At 36.0% G+C, this 16,081-nt stretch overlaps 1 protein-coding gene across 2 annotated transcripts in view; it reads left to right on the forward strand.

The window, feature by feature from the left end:
- The window catches only part of LOC122793532, a 781,784-nt gene that overhangs the window by 201,171 nt on the left and 564,532 nt on the right, over positions 1-16,081 (forward strand). For both annotated transcript variants that reach the window (XM_044061662.1, XM_044061663.1), the window contains exon 3: positions 10,002-10,099. In XM_044061662.1, the coding sequence (XP_043917597.1) occupies positions 10,002-10,099 (98 nt within the window). The remainder of the gene's footprint in view (positions 1-10,001; positions 10,100-16,081) is intronic.

The raw sequence follows: 16,081 nt of genomic DNA on the forward strand, positions 1-16,081 counted from the left end.
AGCTGGATCCAAGCAACCCTTCAAACTGGTCGCAGCAGAGGAATCCAGCCTAGAAACCAGACAATCCTCCAGGCTTTCACTGGCCGCAAGAGAGACATCTGATGGAGAAGCACAGCCAAAGAATCTGACCTGACTATTTTTGTCCTTCTTCTTCAAAGACGGCTGACCATCAGCCGGGAAGTACCCTCCATAGCAAATTTTGTTAAGAGCTTTAGAAGCTGGTTTTCAACATAAATGGGGAGAGAGGAAAAACAACTACATAAGGTCTTTGGAACTAAAGCCTGACAAATCTTACAAGACGTATGGTCATGAGAAGCTCCTAAATGGAACAAGTACTGCCCGTGAAGGTCTTTATGGGGAATCTGTCTCCCACTCTGGCATTTACCCTTTCTTGATGACATGAAATCCCATAACAACACAGATTCTAAAAGCAAAAAGGATAAGTCAAAATAACCCAACAGGGAGCTTATCTGAATGGCTGGGTAACTAGTAACGACTCAGGCAATCAGACCTACAATCAAAAGTTAGTGTTCCGCCTGGTGGCAAAAGAAGTTGTGAGATGGCATATCCGGACATCACCTTTATGCCCTACGCTAGCAACCTAAAGGCTTTGGTATACTGACTGGATGTTGGGCCACCCTTGACAGGGGATCTCTAATGTAATGAACACTGCAACAGGGATGTGGAAGGACGTCTATTAGGTATAGTCATTGACAACCTAGTAAAATTGAACACTTATGTTCAAAATGCTATAACAAAACTACCATATACTAGGACTGCTTTACAAAGCCTCGAAATTTCATAATGAATACTCATGCAAAACCACTGCTAAGACCTGCCTCTTATCTAATATGTTTTCTCTTTTTCATATTTTCTCTGATATTAAGTCACCTCCAGTAAATAAACTAGAACAATGTTATAACAAAACAGTTAAATTTGCAGCCATCATGTCCTACAAACATGATCACTAGAATTTCCCAATTCCCTTACCTACTTTTAACTTGAAGTTGCTCACAATATTCTTTACTACCCCAACAATTGTTCATTTCTAAACTCTACTACAATGGCAGTCCCTAACTAAACTTTTTTATGATAGCTTGGTTCAGATTAAACTGCAGGTTTAAAGGCTGAGCCATTAGTGAGAGAAATAATGCATAAAGTCAGCACACACTCTGGAAAGTATACTGTAACAAACTCAGCTGGTGTGCTCTATATTGTGTAACTAGACTTTTCCATTCCAAAGACATACATCTTGCCTCCATCCAAAGGTAACATAACAGTTATGGTAACCCCCTTTACTTTGCCTACACATCAAACCTCTGGATGGAATAACATTTCTTCCTTCTACCATTAAACAGATATCAACCTCCTAAGACTTTAAGGTCAAATTGTAGTCCTACCTGCTCACTTGCTGCCTTTGTCACTGATCTCCACCCTCCCCCTGTATAATCTGTTTCATTCTCCAGTTTTCTTTTCATCTTTGATTAACATTGCTACTGCTCTGCATCTCTCATTTCTACATTAATTCATACATACTTTGATAAATATTTGAGTATACTTTTCTATAGTACTTAGAAAAATATTGATGAAACTTTAATGTTCGCTCTTATGCACTGTATACCCTTACAGTAATCCTTTATGCTCTTATTTTTTCTGCAGTATTTATCAATCTCCTTCTCAAGTCTCTAAGACTCTCATTTGTTCATTGTTTTTCTCTAATTTCTATTATTTCGCCCTTTGCCTTAAATACTGGCGTTCATATTACCATTACTCACCAACACGTTTCACTACATTTCTCTATATATCTTATATTCCCACTCCATTACCTTAAATCTTCACGTTACTTTCTTTCTACTATTCCTTTTCATAGTTTCTAATTCTAAATATGACTATTAATAATTATTTTTATGTATAATCTAATTGTACATATTTTTATTGTGGTGTTTTCTTATATTACAATGGTGGTTAACAAAGCTGTCTTTTTCCCGAATTTGGAGCATAATCATGGTATTCCATATAACACAAGGTTATAGTGAAAAGTATCTTAGATGCACTGCTCATTCCAGACCTGATCATCAAGTGAGAAGTAAGAATTTAAGTTTTAATGTTCGTTCCTCTCATTCATGTCTGTGCCCATTTTCATCAGCACACTTTCCCTGCCTAGTGTATGTTTCATTGCATTTGCCCTTGCTGTCCCCCCTCCCTTATTTCATTCTACAAATAATTGTAGTGTACATTGCCCTCAGTACATTTAATGTGTTAATGCTGCTGTTATGTCAGTATTTACACTTGTGGTAGTCACTGTGGCTGTCCGCACAATCTTGTAGAGCAGTTTGCTCACGAACAAACTTGAATACTTCCTGCTTCTGTGCTCCTGCTGCCCTGCATGGTTTCCTAGCAGCAGCACAGTTGCTGGCCACAAAACTGTGCTTGTATATGTATAAGCGTACTGAACAGCACGAATATGTGATTTGCCCTTTTGCTCATAGTGCTAAACATGTAAACTCCGTGTAAGCTTCGCACAAAGCCTACACAGAGTTTATTGAATTTCCAGGATTGTCCTTCCCAACCATCTGTTTTCTGTATAAACCTGTATAATCCTGCCAGTGACATCATCCAGGGATATGTACTGGACATTATTCCAGTTTACAAGTATGAAATCATTCACCAGTGCTCTCTGTTTGCATTGAAAAAAGGAGCACGAGGGAACCACTGCTGGTGTTTCCTTGGGCACCAGACAGCCTATCTGATAAATCAGTATAGATGATTAAGGTTATGATCTGACAGCAAGTTGCATCTTGTAGTCAAGGGATTGAGTGCCTTGGTTTTATTTTCTTACTGTGCAACTATGAGTAAGTCACTTAACCAGAAAGCACTCCAAATGATTATTTTGTGCCTAATGGGTTTATCTAATTAACATGTGAATATAATAATAAAAAAACAACATTGGGGAGCTGTATGAATCCTTTATTAGGGTGTTTCTTCAAGGCACCTACAATATCTGCAAACCCACTTCTTTATAGATACATCTTGAAATTTTTTTGTCATTTCATTGATATCAGATTAGCCATCCTTCATAAGAATATGTTCAGTCCTGAGAAAGATAAAACTATATATGAACCACTGAAGTAGCCTGTCACTTGTTACATGGCATTCTTGCTCTCTCTGGAGGAGCTCCTGGAGCTCTTCTAGCCTGACCTGAGTAACTATCTTCTAAACAAGTGACTTATCTCCCCCAAAGAGGTTCAGATTCTGGGTTCCAGCCACCCAGCTCACTTCTCCATGTTTACTAATATATTGTCTTGTTACTGAGGCTATAGTCTGGCCCTCACACTCTGTCAATCCCACAGATGAGGAAGGTTCACCTTCTGTCACTCCTGAATTCAGCCCTCTGTCCCATTCTGTTCTAGTTTTGAACATCAAAAAACAGCAAAAATCTTGGTACTTGCACCTGTAATGTGCACAGAACTGGCCAAATCTGCAAAATGTCCTTTTATAATTATTACTATTGAACGTCAAACAGTGCTGATGCTCTCTGTTCTCTTAAAACTACTCAAAGGCCTCCTTACTGCACGTCTACTATAGTGGAGTCATACTTAGTAGCCAGTCCAGTGTTTCCTTGCCTAATGTTTCAGCACAACTGCTTTCTCATAGCTTCATATCCCTGAATTTTTAATAACAGTCCACCCAGCCAGTCTTGTCTCCTATGTGATATCCAATGTAAACGTAAAATCAGTCCCCTGCAAGGAGAAAGCTGCACGGCCAAAGCAAGGTTCCAAGAAAAAATACAAGCCAGCAACTGAATGGCTGTGAAAAAGTTATTTATTTAAAGTTACACATTCATGTTCAACAGACTTCAAACTCACAGACCGGTTTCGGCATCACACTGATGAAGGCTTAATTAATTTCGTGCCGAAACCGGTCTGTGAGTTTGAAGTCTGTTGAACATGAATGTGTAACTTTAAATAAATAACTTTTTCACAGCCATTCAGTTGCTGGCTTGCATTTTTTTCCTATGTGATATCCCCCAAATTTTATGGTCAGTTAGTAGACTGACTAGAATCAGAAGCAGGTTCTTATTGGGCTGTTTTGTTAGCCTTATAGTGCTAAAGTGTGTGAAGGTCAGGAACTACCTGTAATAGCTCTACATCCTTCCTTTTAAATTTTCTGGCCTTCCCCTACTCCACCAGGGCTACCACTACATATTTTGCCCTGGGCTATGTTCCTCAAAATATTACTTGCTGGCTCCTCAAACAATAAAACAAGCTTGCCAAGATGTAACGGAAGATAATACAGAGGTGTTTGGTTCCTTCCATTAGTTGATGTGGGTCAACCTTTTTTCACCAATACTCTACCTATCCAGGCCTGAGTGTCTTGTTCACTGTTATAATTACCCCCTTTGTACAATTTCACAGCTAACTCTTGGTTGTCATTTTCTTATAACATCTGGACTAATCTGCTACTCTCTCCACAAAAACTGGTAGCACAAAATAAAGAAAATACCTGTGCCATATCCCCTGCTGCACTGGTGAACACCATCACCTCAGCTACAGCCTCATTTTGGCAAACACTGCTGTAGCGTCTTCTCTATTCTACTGCCCTGTGACTTTGACTCTGTAGAGGGCATCTACCTTGTGCCTTGCCTTTAATTTCATTCCATCTCCTTGTCCCTCTTACCTTTAGCTGTTCTGAAGGTGTACTGACTTGCTCTTGTTGAATGGGATTGTACAGGCAATCTTGTTTATCAGATTCTGTCCTCTGTCTAATGGCTTGCAATTGCTGGTGATTCCTGAAGCTTGTAATATTGAGATGAAGTCATTAAAGCCATTCCTGTGCCCACTGGAGCCTACCTTACACCAGTCAAACTAAAACAGTTGAAATGGGAGTAAAAGAGTGACATGAGGCATACAAGGAGTTATTTTATGGAAAAGGTTTTTCTTTTCTAAACCCTCAGACTCAGGGGCTCATACCTGGGATGTTGGCGTGCCTCTTAAGATGACCCCCCCCCCAGTCTTGGATTTCTTAAAGCTTCCTTCTTTTTAATATATGATTCCCACATTAAAACATATTCTGATAAGGTAATTTTACTCATCCAGCTGTAAGTATTTCTTTTCCAAGGACTTTGTTGTACTTGTCACTTATATGCACATCCTACTTCAGAAACGACAGGATGCTACCAATCTATATAACCTGACATGTTCCCTTAAAGCACTCAGTGTGCAGCAAAGTTTATTTCACATAACAGTATCATCTTTTATGTTATATCTGATGTTAGAAAATAATATAGCAAGACATTGGTGATTTACTCTGGGTTTCCCCAAGACTCAAAAACTGAAATCAAAGCAGCCTTTAAAGATGATAACCCTACCTGTAAATGTAGAATTTAAGTGAGTCTTGGAGATGACTGGAAGACATATGAGCAGAGATAGAGTAGTTATATTCATAAATATGTAGACTGTTAACTGTAGAAACTGTCAAGTTCATTTTCACTGATGAGATTTTCCTCAAATATTGCAAACTTGACATGATTTTATATTAACTAAAGAGAATACAAGAGCAAACTCCTTTCATTGGAGAAGGAGGCTGGCGTATCTCCACGTCTCCTAGGGATTGCTCAAGTGATTTTTTATTTATTTATTTATTGACATTTAATCACCTGAAAGGTAGGTGCCCATTTTCAGTGAGGCCCAGGGAGAAAAGCTACAAAGTATTACAAAAACTGTCTTCAAATTTAATACAAAACATCTACAGTTTAAATAATTATACCAAATTAGACAAAATGTGAAAACACTGGTTAAGAATGCATACAACTTAAATGACAATGATTTAATATTTAGAGAAATTGTATCCACTTTATAGAGACATTAAAGGTAAGCTAGTATAGTGCAAACATGTATTGCAATATGAAGAGAGAGAAAAAAACATGGTTATGGCATTTTTAGAACATGAGTCAGGGGAGAGAAATAGTAAGGAAGTGAGTGAAGAAGGATGAGTAAGGAGGTGTAAGGTATAAATAGGTGCTTGTTCATATTTAGGGATATAGTTTATCCTGGGGCTGGGCAAGAGCAGAACCTCATTCTGGCTTGGAAGTCTTTCAGAATGATTTTAAAGGACTGGTGGGAGGGAGGGTATTGACCAGATGGATACAGGTAAGGAGATCCAGGCCTTAACAACATGGTATGAGTACAGATCATGCCCAGCAGATTTCATAGGTTTGTGAACAGAGAGAAGTTTTTGTTCATTGGATCATAATAACCAATTGGAACATAATTGTGTAGAATTATATTTAGTGCTGGATAAGAAAATGAATGCGGGATAATTTTATAGGTGGTAAAATGCGGTATATATGTTAGTTGGTGGGGCTGGTTTAATCAGTTTAGGCTTTTTAGTGCTATATAGTGATATGTTCAGAAAGGGATATTTGATGCAAATTTAGCTGCTTTATTATAACATTGTTCAAGGTTTGTTTTTTTTAATGTCTGGCAGTTAGGAAGGATGAGAGCATCATACAGCAGGGTAGGAAGTAAGCAGTGGAGAATATAGTTTTAGTTTCGTTGGTAAGAATTAGTTTTTGGCTTTGTAAAGCATCCCTAGTTTCTGATGATTTTTTTATGCAATTTTGTATATGCAATTTGAGTTTAAGACTATCATCCACTATTATCCTTAATAATTTGCTATGAGAAATGACTTCAGTGTTTTTAATATTTAGAGAGAGAATTTTAAATTTTTTTTCACAAGAGATGGATTTGGGGAGAAAAAGTAATTTGTTTTTGGGGGGGGTTGAACATCAGTTTTGAGTTACAATGTCATGTTTCAGTGGCTGTTAAAGTTTCTCAAGTATTTTTTTTAGATCTACCAGGTTGTCTGATATGTATATGAGTGTGCAGTCATCTGCATATTATATTAGGGAGGACTGTTATGTAGATATGTGAAGCTGGCAGTACACCGGTGCTGATTGAAAGGTATGGAAATTGGTTGAAGTGCCATTTTACTGACTGATACCTATTGGATGGGTAGCTTTTGATCCATAAAAGAATGGGCTGAGAGAGACCTAAATAAGGACATTTGAAGTAGAATGGTGAGGATGCAAGGAGTAGAGGTGGTGAAGGTGGATGAGTTTAAATACTTGGGATCAATAGTTCAGAGTAATGGTGAGTGTGGAAGAGAGGTGAAGGAGAGTACAGGCAGGATGGAGTGGGTGGAGAAGAGTGTCAGGAGTGATTTGTGATAGACGAGTACCAGTAAGAGTGAAAGGGAAGGTCTACAAGAGGGTAGTGAGACCAGCTATGTTATATGGGTTGGAGACAGTGGCTATGACAAAAAGGCAGGATGTGGCAGAGTTAAAGATGTTAAGATTTGCACTGGGTGTGACGAGGGTGGACAGGATTAGGAATAAGTATATTAGAGGTCAGCCCAGGTTGGAAGGTTTGGAGACAAAGCCAGAGAGGCAAGATTACGTTGGTTTGGATGTCTACTGAGGAGGGATGCTGAGTATATTGGGAAAAAGATGCTAAGGATGAAGCTACCAGGTAACAGGAAAAGAGGAAGGCCTAAGATAAGGTTTATGGATGTGGTGAGAGAGGACATGCAGGTGGTTGGTGTGACAGAGCAAGATGCAGAGGACAGGAAGAAATGGAAACAGATGATCCACTGTGGCAACCCCTAATGGGAACAGCCAAAAGATGATGATGATGAAGTAGAAGTTTGCTGTTAGAATCTGTGTCAAAGGCTTAAGACAAGTTTAGAAATAAGGAGGAAACTAGTTTGTTGTTATCGCTAACTTTATTGACAGTATTTACAAAGGTTAGAAGTGCACTGTTAGTACTATGGAAGGGACAGAAGCTGTGTTGTATAGAGGATAGGAGTTCTTCCTGAAAGAGATAGTTTAACAATTGTTTTTCAATTCATTTGTCAAGTATTTTGGAGAGGCGGGAGATAAGATTGCTACAGGTTTAAAGTTAATAATATCTGTTGAACTTTCGCCTTTTCAGAGATTACAAATCTATCAGACCATAACATTTTCAAAACATTTTGAAATGTATCCCATTTTTGTCCTCACATGTGAAAAAAACATAACACCATTTAGCTTTCATAGATTTTTTACATCTCCAGCAAACAGTCGCATTTGTTTTATAGAGTTTATACACCCTATATGGAAAAATAAAAGCTCTGTGTAACTACTTCCCAGTAAACATTCATCAGAAGTCACAGGAAGAAATAGATCCCATTGAATGCAAAGTTAAATCCTTAGGATTATCATTATCAACTTCCTAACGGTTGTATTGAGTAATAAAATTCCAAAATGCATAATTGATTTCAAGTTCTATGTCCAATATTAGCTTATTTAGTTTAGAAGGATATGGTTTTAAGTCTCCTTCTTCATTAATGATTACTGAAAAATATTCCAAAAATTATAATAATTTATATTTACTACTTCAGGCATTACGTTTATTGCTGTTTCTAACCTTGTGAAAAATTTCTGCATCATTGAACAACTTATGTGCACTAAATTATAATTACTTATGATCATGTCTACTGATAGAATATTAGAGCCATTTAAGAAGGTAAATCAAAATATAGGATTATTAAGCTTAAGCCCTAACGCTGGCTAAATTGTTTTATTTTCATAAATTCATTTTGTCAAAGCTATTGGTAAGATGGCAAAAAAAGAAGAAAGAAATGTTTTTATTCATAAATTTTCTAAAAGATTTCAGTGTTAAGTTAATAAAATTTGAACTGGTTAACTTGTCAAAAGATCCACCAAGGTATTTTTTATGACCCAAAATATCTTATCAGTTAAGCTGTCTAAAGAAGAGGAAGTAGGTCTCAATTTAGAATCATTACATATATGTTAATATACTAATTTCCACTGTGATTCATATATATATATATATATATATATATATATATATATATATATATATATATATATATATATATATATATATATATATATATATATATATATATATATATATATATATAAAACATCTATTTCCCTTGTCATAGAACCATTGGATTTTATCAAACTAAAATTTGTCTTTTTGCTGATGATATTATGTTAACCATAGGGGATATAAATAATGATATTACAGAAATATTTAATTCTGTTAAATTATTTGAAGAAATTACTATGGTGAAATTTAATAATATGAAAATTGAAATTTTATTAATTAATCAGAAGTTAATTGATAGTTTAATATATAATTATAGTTTAGATGTAGTTAAAATCAAATTATATGTCTATGAATACACATCTTTGATAATCTGGCTGCTAATATTAAGGAAAATTATATTGCCATAATACAATAAATAAGAACTCCAATCAGTAAACTTAATAATTTACTTTTCTCTCTTGAAGCTAGATTATTATAAATTAAAATGTTATTTTTACCAATGATCTTGTATATTATTCAAGCAATTGCATTGATACCAGAGAGAAAATGGTTAATAAAATAAATAAGATATTACTTGGCTTTTCTATGTAATCTTATTAGACTGCAAACTGTCATCATACTAGACCAAATGAATAGCCATTATGCAGCTGGTCCAGAATTAACTCTAAGATATAGGTAATAGTGTGTGGAGGTGTAGTCCACTCCAACAGCAGTAAGATTGAAGGAGCCAGATGTGGGATGTAAAGAGTTATAAATGCCAAGATATCCTCCTATTGCAGCTTTCATTCTGGCAGGACATAAGATATGGTATATAAAGATTTTTATATAAAGTTACTGTAGCAATTTCTCCTGAACACAACTTTTGCTGAAACTTAAATAACAACCAGTGCAGAAATTTTACCTGAAGGATGCACCTGTAAATGTTGGTAATTAATGCTTAGCATGTGTGATATTAAAATTATTTTATGGTTAAACTGCTTTTTTATGATTTACTTTTGAATGCAGTATATGAACTTATGATGATACAGAAAAGACAAAGATAAATTTTCTGTAAGATATTTGTACTACTTTAAATATATTAAAACTTTTTCCATAACATTGTAGAACCAGGCATCCTTGATGGTGAAAAGCTTGCACTGCAAAAGCTTGAGAAGACTAGCAGTGAACAGTTATATTCTAGAATCAACAGCCTGAGCAGTCAGGTAAGGCAATGGTATATTCTAAGGCCTCATGACAGTTCTTTTCTTCATAGTTATTTAAACAAACATCTTCTAATTTTAGTTTGTTTCCCAAAATATCAGAATTTGTCAGTGTCTTTAAGTTTTTAGTGAAGTTTTAATGAGGGGTTAGAGGAAGTCTGCAGCACTATGTATTTATTTGTATGTCCATCTAGTTATCTGTGTGTGTGTGTGTGTGTGTGTGTGTGTGTGTGTGTGTGTGTGTGTGTGTGTGTGTGTGTGTGTGTGTGTGTGTGTAAGACATAGTGCTCTACAGCAGTGATCAAGAGTCATAAATGTGATATCTTTAGTGTGCATATAAAGAGCTAAGCTGTCTCATAAGTGGTGAAGCCATCTTCTGGGATATTAATAAAAGATAAAGATATACAAAATATTGTACTTTCCTTGTTTGCTTTATTTACAGATTAAAACCGAAATCCTAAAAAGCAGTTTAATTAAAATAATTGTTGTGATTATGTGTCAATTTACACAACAGAATAATGAAAATTATCATTATTATTACTATTATTATTTATTTTTAGAATACACTTGTGTATATGGAGTTATCTAGCAGATGATTCAGGAATCGGAGAATTGCATAACAGCATGCACAGAAAACTATGTACCCTTATCAAGACGAAATTAGAAAAAACAGGGCTCTCTTTCATATTTAACTGTCTTGCAAGATGTAAGAGGTTGGGACCCAAAAGTGCAAGACAATTATAACCAAATTCAGATAGGCAGAGGACCAGCATGGCATAAGACACAAACTTTTATTAAAACAAATAAAAGATGCATAGGTGTAAGTGTTTTCTGCCTGCCTATCTGTATTTGTTGGAATATTTTTATGGAGTTAGGATTGGGCTTTATCTGGTGCAGTGGTTTTGTTTTTGTTACTTAATATTTAAAATGTGTCCTCGGTTTTGGGCCTTTAACCTCCCCCCCGCCACCCCCTATAAATTTTGGCTTTTTCCAGATTTCTTGTGCTCCAAAGTTGAGAGATATAGTTGAGTATCAAGTGGATTTTACAAGGAGCTGAGAGCTTCAGGAGAACAGAAGTTCAGTGCTGCTTATACCAAGTCTGCTTCCATTGTTCATAGCACAACAGGTAGTGTACTTTCATTTAATGCAGACTCCCACAGTATGCAGATGGATTGCCGATACTGTACTGTGTTGTACTTTAAAGGGGGTGGGTGGATGCTGCAGTCTTGAGAATGTCCTCCTTTGGAGGAGATACCTAGTAACTATGAACCTGTTATCAGTTTGCCATCCATTCCCTATTGCAATATTACTAGCTTATCATTTCTTTAATGTGACATAGGCAATGTATTCTTCATGGGCAACAGACATTTTATTTGTAGATGAAACAATAAAATATAAAGTTGTTTGCTATCTGCAACCTCTTCAGTAATTACATATCGCTTTAATGTGGAATTATTTAGATGAATTTTACTTCTGCAGAGATTATGCATATTTACTGATATTGATGGATTGTAATGACAGAGGTTTGAGTAGACTTTTATGATGGAAATGTTCTGAACTGGGCAGTTTTGTCATTATTGGTTCATATATTTTGTTTCATTGCTTACTGGAAAAATCTTCAAAACAAATTTAAAACATGCTCTAACAAGTGTGCTATATTGTACAAGGAATATAATTTAATATAATCAGGAAGGTGAATCAAAGAACACATGTATGTTTCCATGGTCTTAAATATGTGTGCAAGGGGCCTATGATTTAAAAACAGTCTAAAGATAAATTTTATCCACCACTGGCCAGATGCATTTTCTTTGAATGTGGGTTTCAATGCTGTAATGATGAATGTGAGTTTCAAGGGCAGAGAAGTATTAATGCTAAGTCTATTTTCATTGTGAGACTGTATTGCTTTGTTTAGCAGATGTTTATCAGTGTTTGTGCTATAAAAGTTAAAATAAAAGTTTTAAATGAAATTCAAATAACTATTGTAGAACTTAAGTAAAGCATAAAGCAGTATGCACATTACAATGTTTATGGTAAATGGGGAGAAATAGCCAAGTAATGGGACACTGGAATGGCTGCAGGGGGGAGGACTGTGTATGTGGGCCCCATTTGACCATGCTTTTGTGAGGGGGAGGGGAGGGAAACTCAAAGACTGCCATGGACAGCACATTATCTAGCTAAACCACTGATCCATATCTGAGCAGTGTTATAAAAATAGCCAAATTTGCTGTAACCTATAAAATTAGAACTCACTACTGCCTAGCACTCAAATTAGTTAGAACTACCACACCACCTAGTTCTTTCTCAGCTGACTATAATACACACACTTATTTTTAAGCCAAAAAAAAATTGCCCAGCTCTTAACAACTCATTACAACACTATTACCCCAATAGAATTGCCACCGGGGAGAAAAATCACTAATCATAACCAAATCATCTCATACTGTCGGGAACTCTTTTTATTCAAATAGCGTAGCTAAACTATGAAGCCACATCCCACTACCACTGAAATCCATTCTAAATGTAAAATCATGTAAAACACAATCAAGACATCACTTATCAAATCAATGGATCTGCACTTGCATATCTCCAGGATAAATGCTACTATAATCTTCAGATTGCCATATTCACAAACCATTTCTCTTCACTCAGAATCCTGTGCCCCAGAATCAGTCTTCATCAATACCTGAATAGATTCCTAACATCTCCCAACTATATGCATTATTTTGTGACACTGCTCACCTCCACTTCTATACTTTTAATATAAACCTTATGATAGTCCTATTACCTCTTTGAGAAACTCACTAATAGACCTTTTCAAGTGTTCAATGTTCAACACCTACTAAATGTATAAGTACATTTTATTCTGTAATAGTTTCCTTTATTTAATATAAATGTTATCTAATTATGAAATGTTTAGTGTAGTTGTTACTGCATTTTAATTTAATGTCTTTTCATGTATACTACTGAATGTCTGTTTAAAAAATGTGGTAACTTGTTGGAACTCTTCTCCAGGGCCTCCCATGAATAGTGGTTTTTAGTTGGACAAACCCAGTAACAAAAGCAAAAATAATAATAATAATAATCATAATAATTGCCTGTGACATTATATTCATTAGAAAACAAGGAAAACTGAATGGTACTGCTAGATTCAATTCTAAGCATTATTATCAATTTCTTAGCTCTCTTTTCTGACACACGGAGAGCCTGCTAATTCCCCAAAGTGATCTGCTTCAGAGGAATCATGGAACCATTTTTGACTCTCTCTCTCTCTCTCTCTCTCTCTCTCTGGTTCTCTGCTAGACATTAAAGATTTCAAAGAACTTGGACTTTCAGGTTATGGTTACTAACGCTGCCTTTTATTTTGCAGTTAATATAAGCTCATTAAATATTATATATGTCATTATAGTGAGCCTGAAGTGTGGAGAGTATTTCAAATGCCAATTCAGAAAAATAATGACAAGAACAGTTTGTGGTTTCTACAATGGTTGGGTAACCCGTATAAATAAATCCTATACCACTGTAAGGGCATTAGATGTATTCTTTGTTCTAGATTATCTAGGGGCTGTCAACTGAAATAAAAACATTAAAATTAACAGTGACTCAAACCCATTAAGTATTTGTAATGAATCTCAGTCTCAGAGCTAAACTGGAACTGAACGTGTTTTTCTCTATAAATAATTAAACAGTGTCAGGTGCTGATAGAACAATAGAGCACCTGGAGAATCATGTAGCATAACTGCTTTAGGATAGTCTATGTTCAAGAGAATGACAAAGAAAAAAAAAACATCCACTCTCATTTAAAGTCAGATCAGCCATTGCAAGTCTTAAGATTACACCAGTCTCGAGCTGCTCTCCCAGTATGGCGTAAGGAAACCTATGTGCACCATAGTTACATTCTTCCTCTACCATAAAAATGTTGTTTCTTCTTAAGGGTGCTTTGACTGTTCTATTAAATACTAACAGATGTCTGCCCCATATGATCATGAGTACTCCTAAATACTTTTGACCTTGCAACACTAGCGGTATTCCTTAATAAATGCTGTTGAATGAAAGAAATTTTAATTATTCAGCCAAAATCAGACTAGAATTCACAAGCTGAGCAAAAATGTATTTCTCCCTGAATGACACCTCATAACATATCCAAGTAACCCACCTGTTCCCAGATTAAGTTCAGAAGGAATGACCCTCAACTTGGGACAGAAAGCCCAGAAACACAGAAACATAGATAGTGAATGGATGACTGTCCTTTTGAAATACACTCCTATAAATGGGTAAATTAACTTGTTTAATGCCTGAATAATATTTCTACTGCTCCTTTTTCACTGCGTTTACTTTTTCTAACAGCGGGCTACATCCTAAATGAAGATGCTGCTCTCCATGCGTGTGAAGTGAAAGCAGTGCAGACATTTTACTTTAAATGACGTTGTGATAGCATCGGCTCTCCAGCAGCAAACTAACTTGTAAAAGATTTTGTTTTAGCTAACTATAGATCAAACAGCTACTTAATAAGCAAATTAAAAATTATTCATCAGCTTCAGTTATCTATCTTATTCTCTTCCTCCCAAAGTGACAGTAAACTGACATACACACTTGAAACTAAAGCCTGAATGGCAAATTAATTAAAATACTGAAATTTCAGAAATGCCAGTAGAGAAATGCCATTACTGATGATTGCGCCCCTGTACACCTCGCATCTGGGAGGCAGCCTCCTTCACCCCCACCCTAGCTACCCTTCTGAATACGGTCTTAAAACAGACACTGAATTGCTTACCCACTGCAACAGAAATAAGTGATAATGGAAAAGTATACTTATAATTAACTACAGTGTAATAGGAGCAGCGTCCCTAACCAGAAATACTTTGTAGTGTTTCTCTTATTGTTTTGATGGGCAGTAAAATATTACCTGTATAGTGCATAATTCTGAAGCAATTATGCTCTACATAAAGGTGTTAAGAGGGGCAGTAATTCAACTTTTTGCAGTGCTGATGCCACAGCACCTGTACATTACTTCCTGGTCTGATCTAGGCTAAGAACCTGGATTTGATGCAATGTCCCCTCTTATAGAGACTATGTTGTTGGGGACAGAGAGAAAGAGATGAAGCAATGAACTGCAGCAAACTAAGGCAGAGTAAACAAGGGAGTCCAGTCCAGTTACTCGGTATGTGTTTAAATATATCACCACTGAATCTCCTCAGGTTTCTAGGAATAAAAGATCAAGCAACAAATATGAGTGGGTGGTCACTGATGTTGCCCACCATAATGCTAGCAGCTGCACTATTGTCAGGTGCAGATACACATGTTCAGCTAGGTATGCTTTCTGTGACACAGGTGTAGTCTGTTCCAGTAAGCAGTGTAATTAGCAGTGCCAGTCTTAGCAGTGCTGAAGTGGAGTTTGAAAATGGGTCTGATGAGAGCTTGCTGTTAATGATGAAATATGCAAAGTCCCATGTTTATTTTAATATTAGATGTACACCACTATACTGCTTCAACAATATCATCAAAGGAACTTTGCAAAAAATAAAGGCAAACTAGAATAGTTATTCTTGATTTACTTACACGTACTGATAGAAGGATAAATTATGTGTGCTCCCAGTACAGAGCTGGACTATTGGACAGGAAGTGTATAGGGTCTTTTGTAAACATCTGCCATGTTATCTGCCTTATTGTGTTTCTTTTCCTGTATAAATATCTTGAACATTTGGGGTAAAATACATTGTCAAAGATGTCAGAGCTTAGCTAAGTCACCATATCAGGCTTATAGTGAGAAGTCCACTCTTATAACAATGCCAGCTTTTTACAAGTACTGTGGTCATGATAGTTTTATGCCATGGGTTATATTCCAACAGTCATTCAGCGAATATGAGAATTATTGTTATTTATTTATTTAGTTATTGGCATTTGTTTACCATGAAAGTCTGACTGGGTCTAGAGTACCCATTTTCAGCAGAGGCCCAGGGAGAAAAGATCCAAATACATGAAAAATAC

The sequence above is a fragment of the Protopterus annectens genome, chromosome 2.part0 (genome assembly GCF_019279795.1).
Source record: "Protopterus annectens isolate FY-2018-M chromosome 2.part0, PAN1.0, whole genome shotgun sequence".
Taxonomy (NCBI): domain Eukaryota; kingdom Metazoa; phylum Chordata; order Ceratodontiformes; family Protopteridae; genus Protopterus; species Protopterus annectens.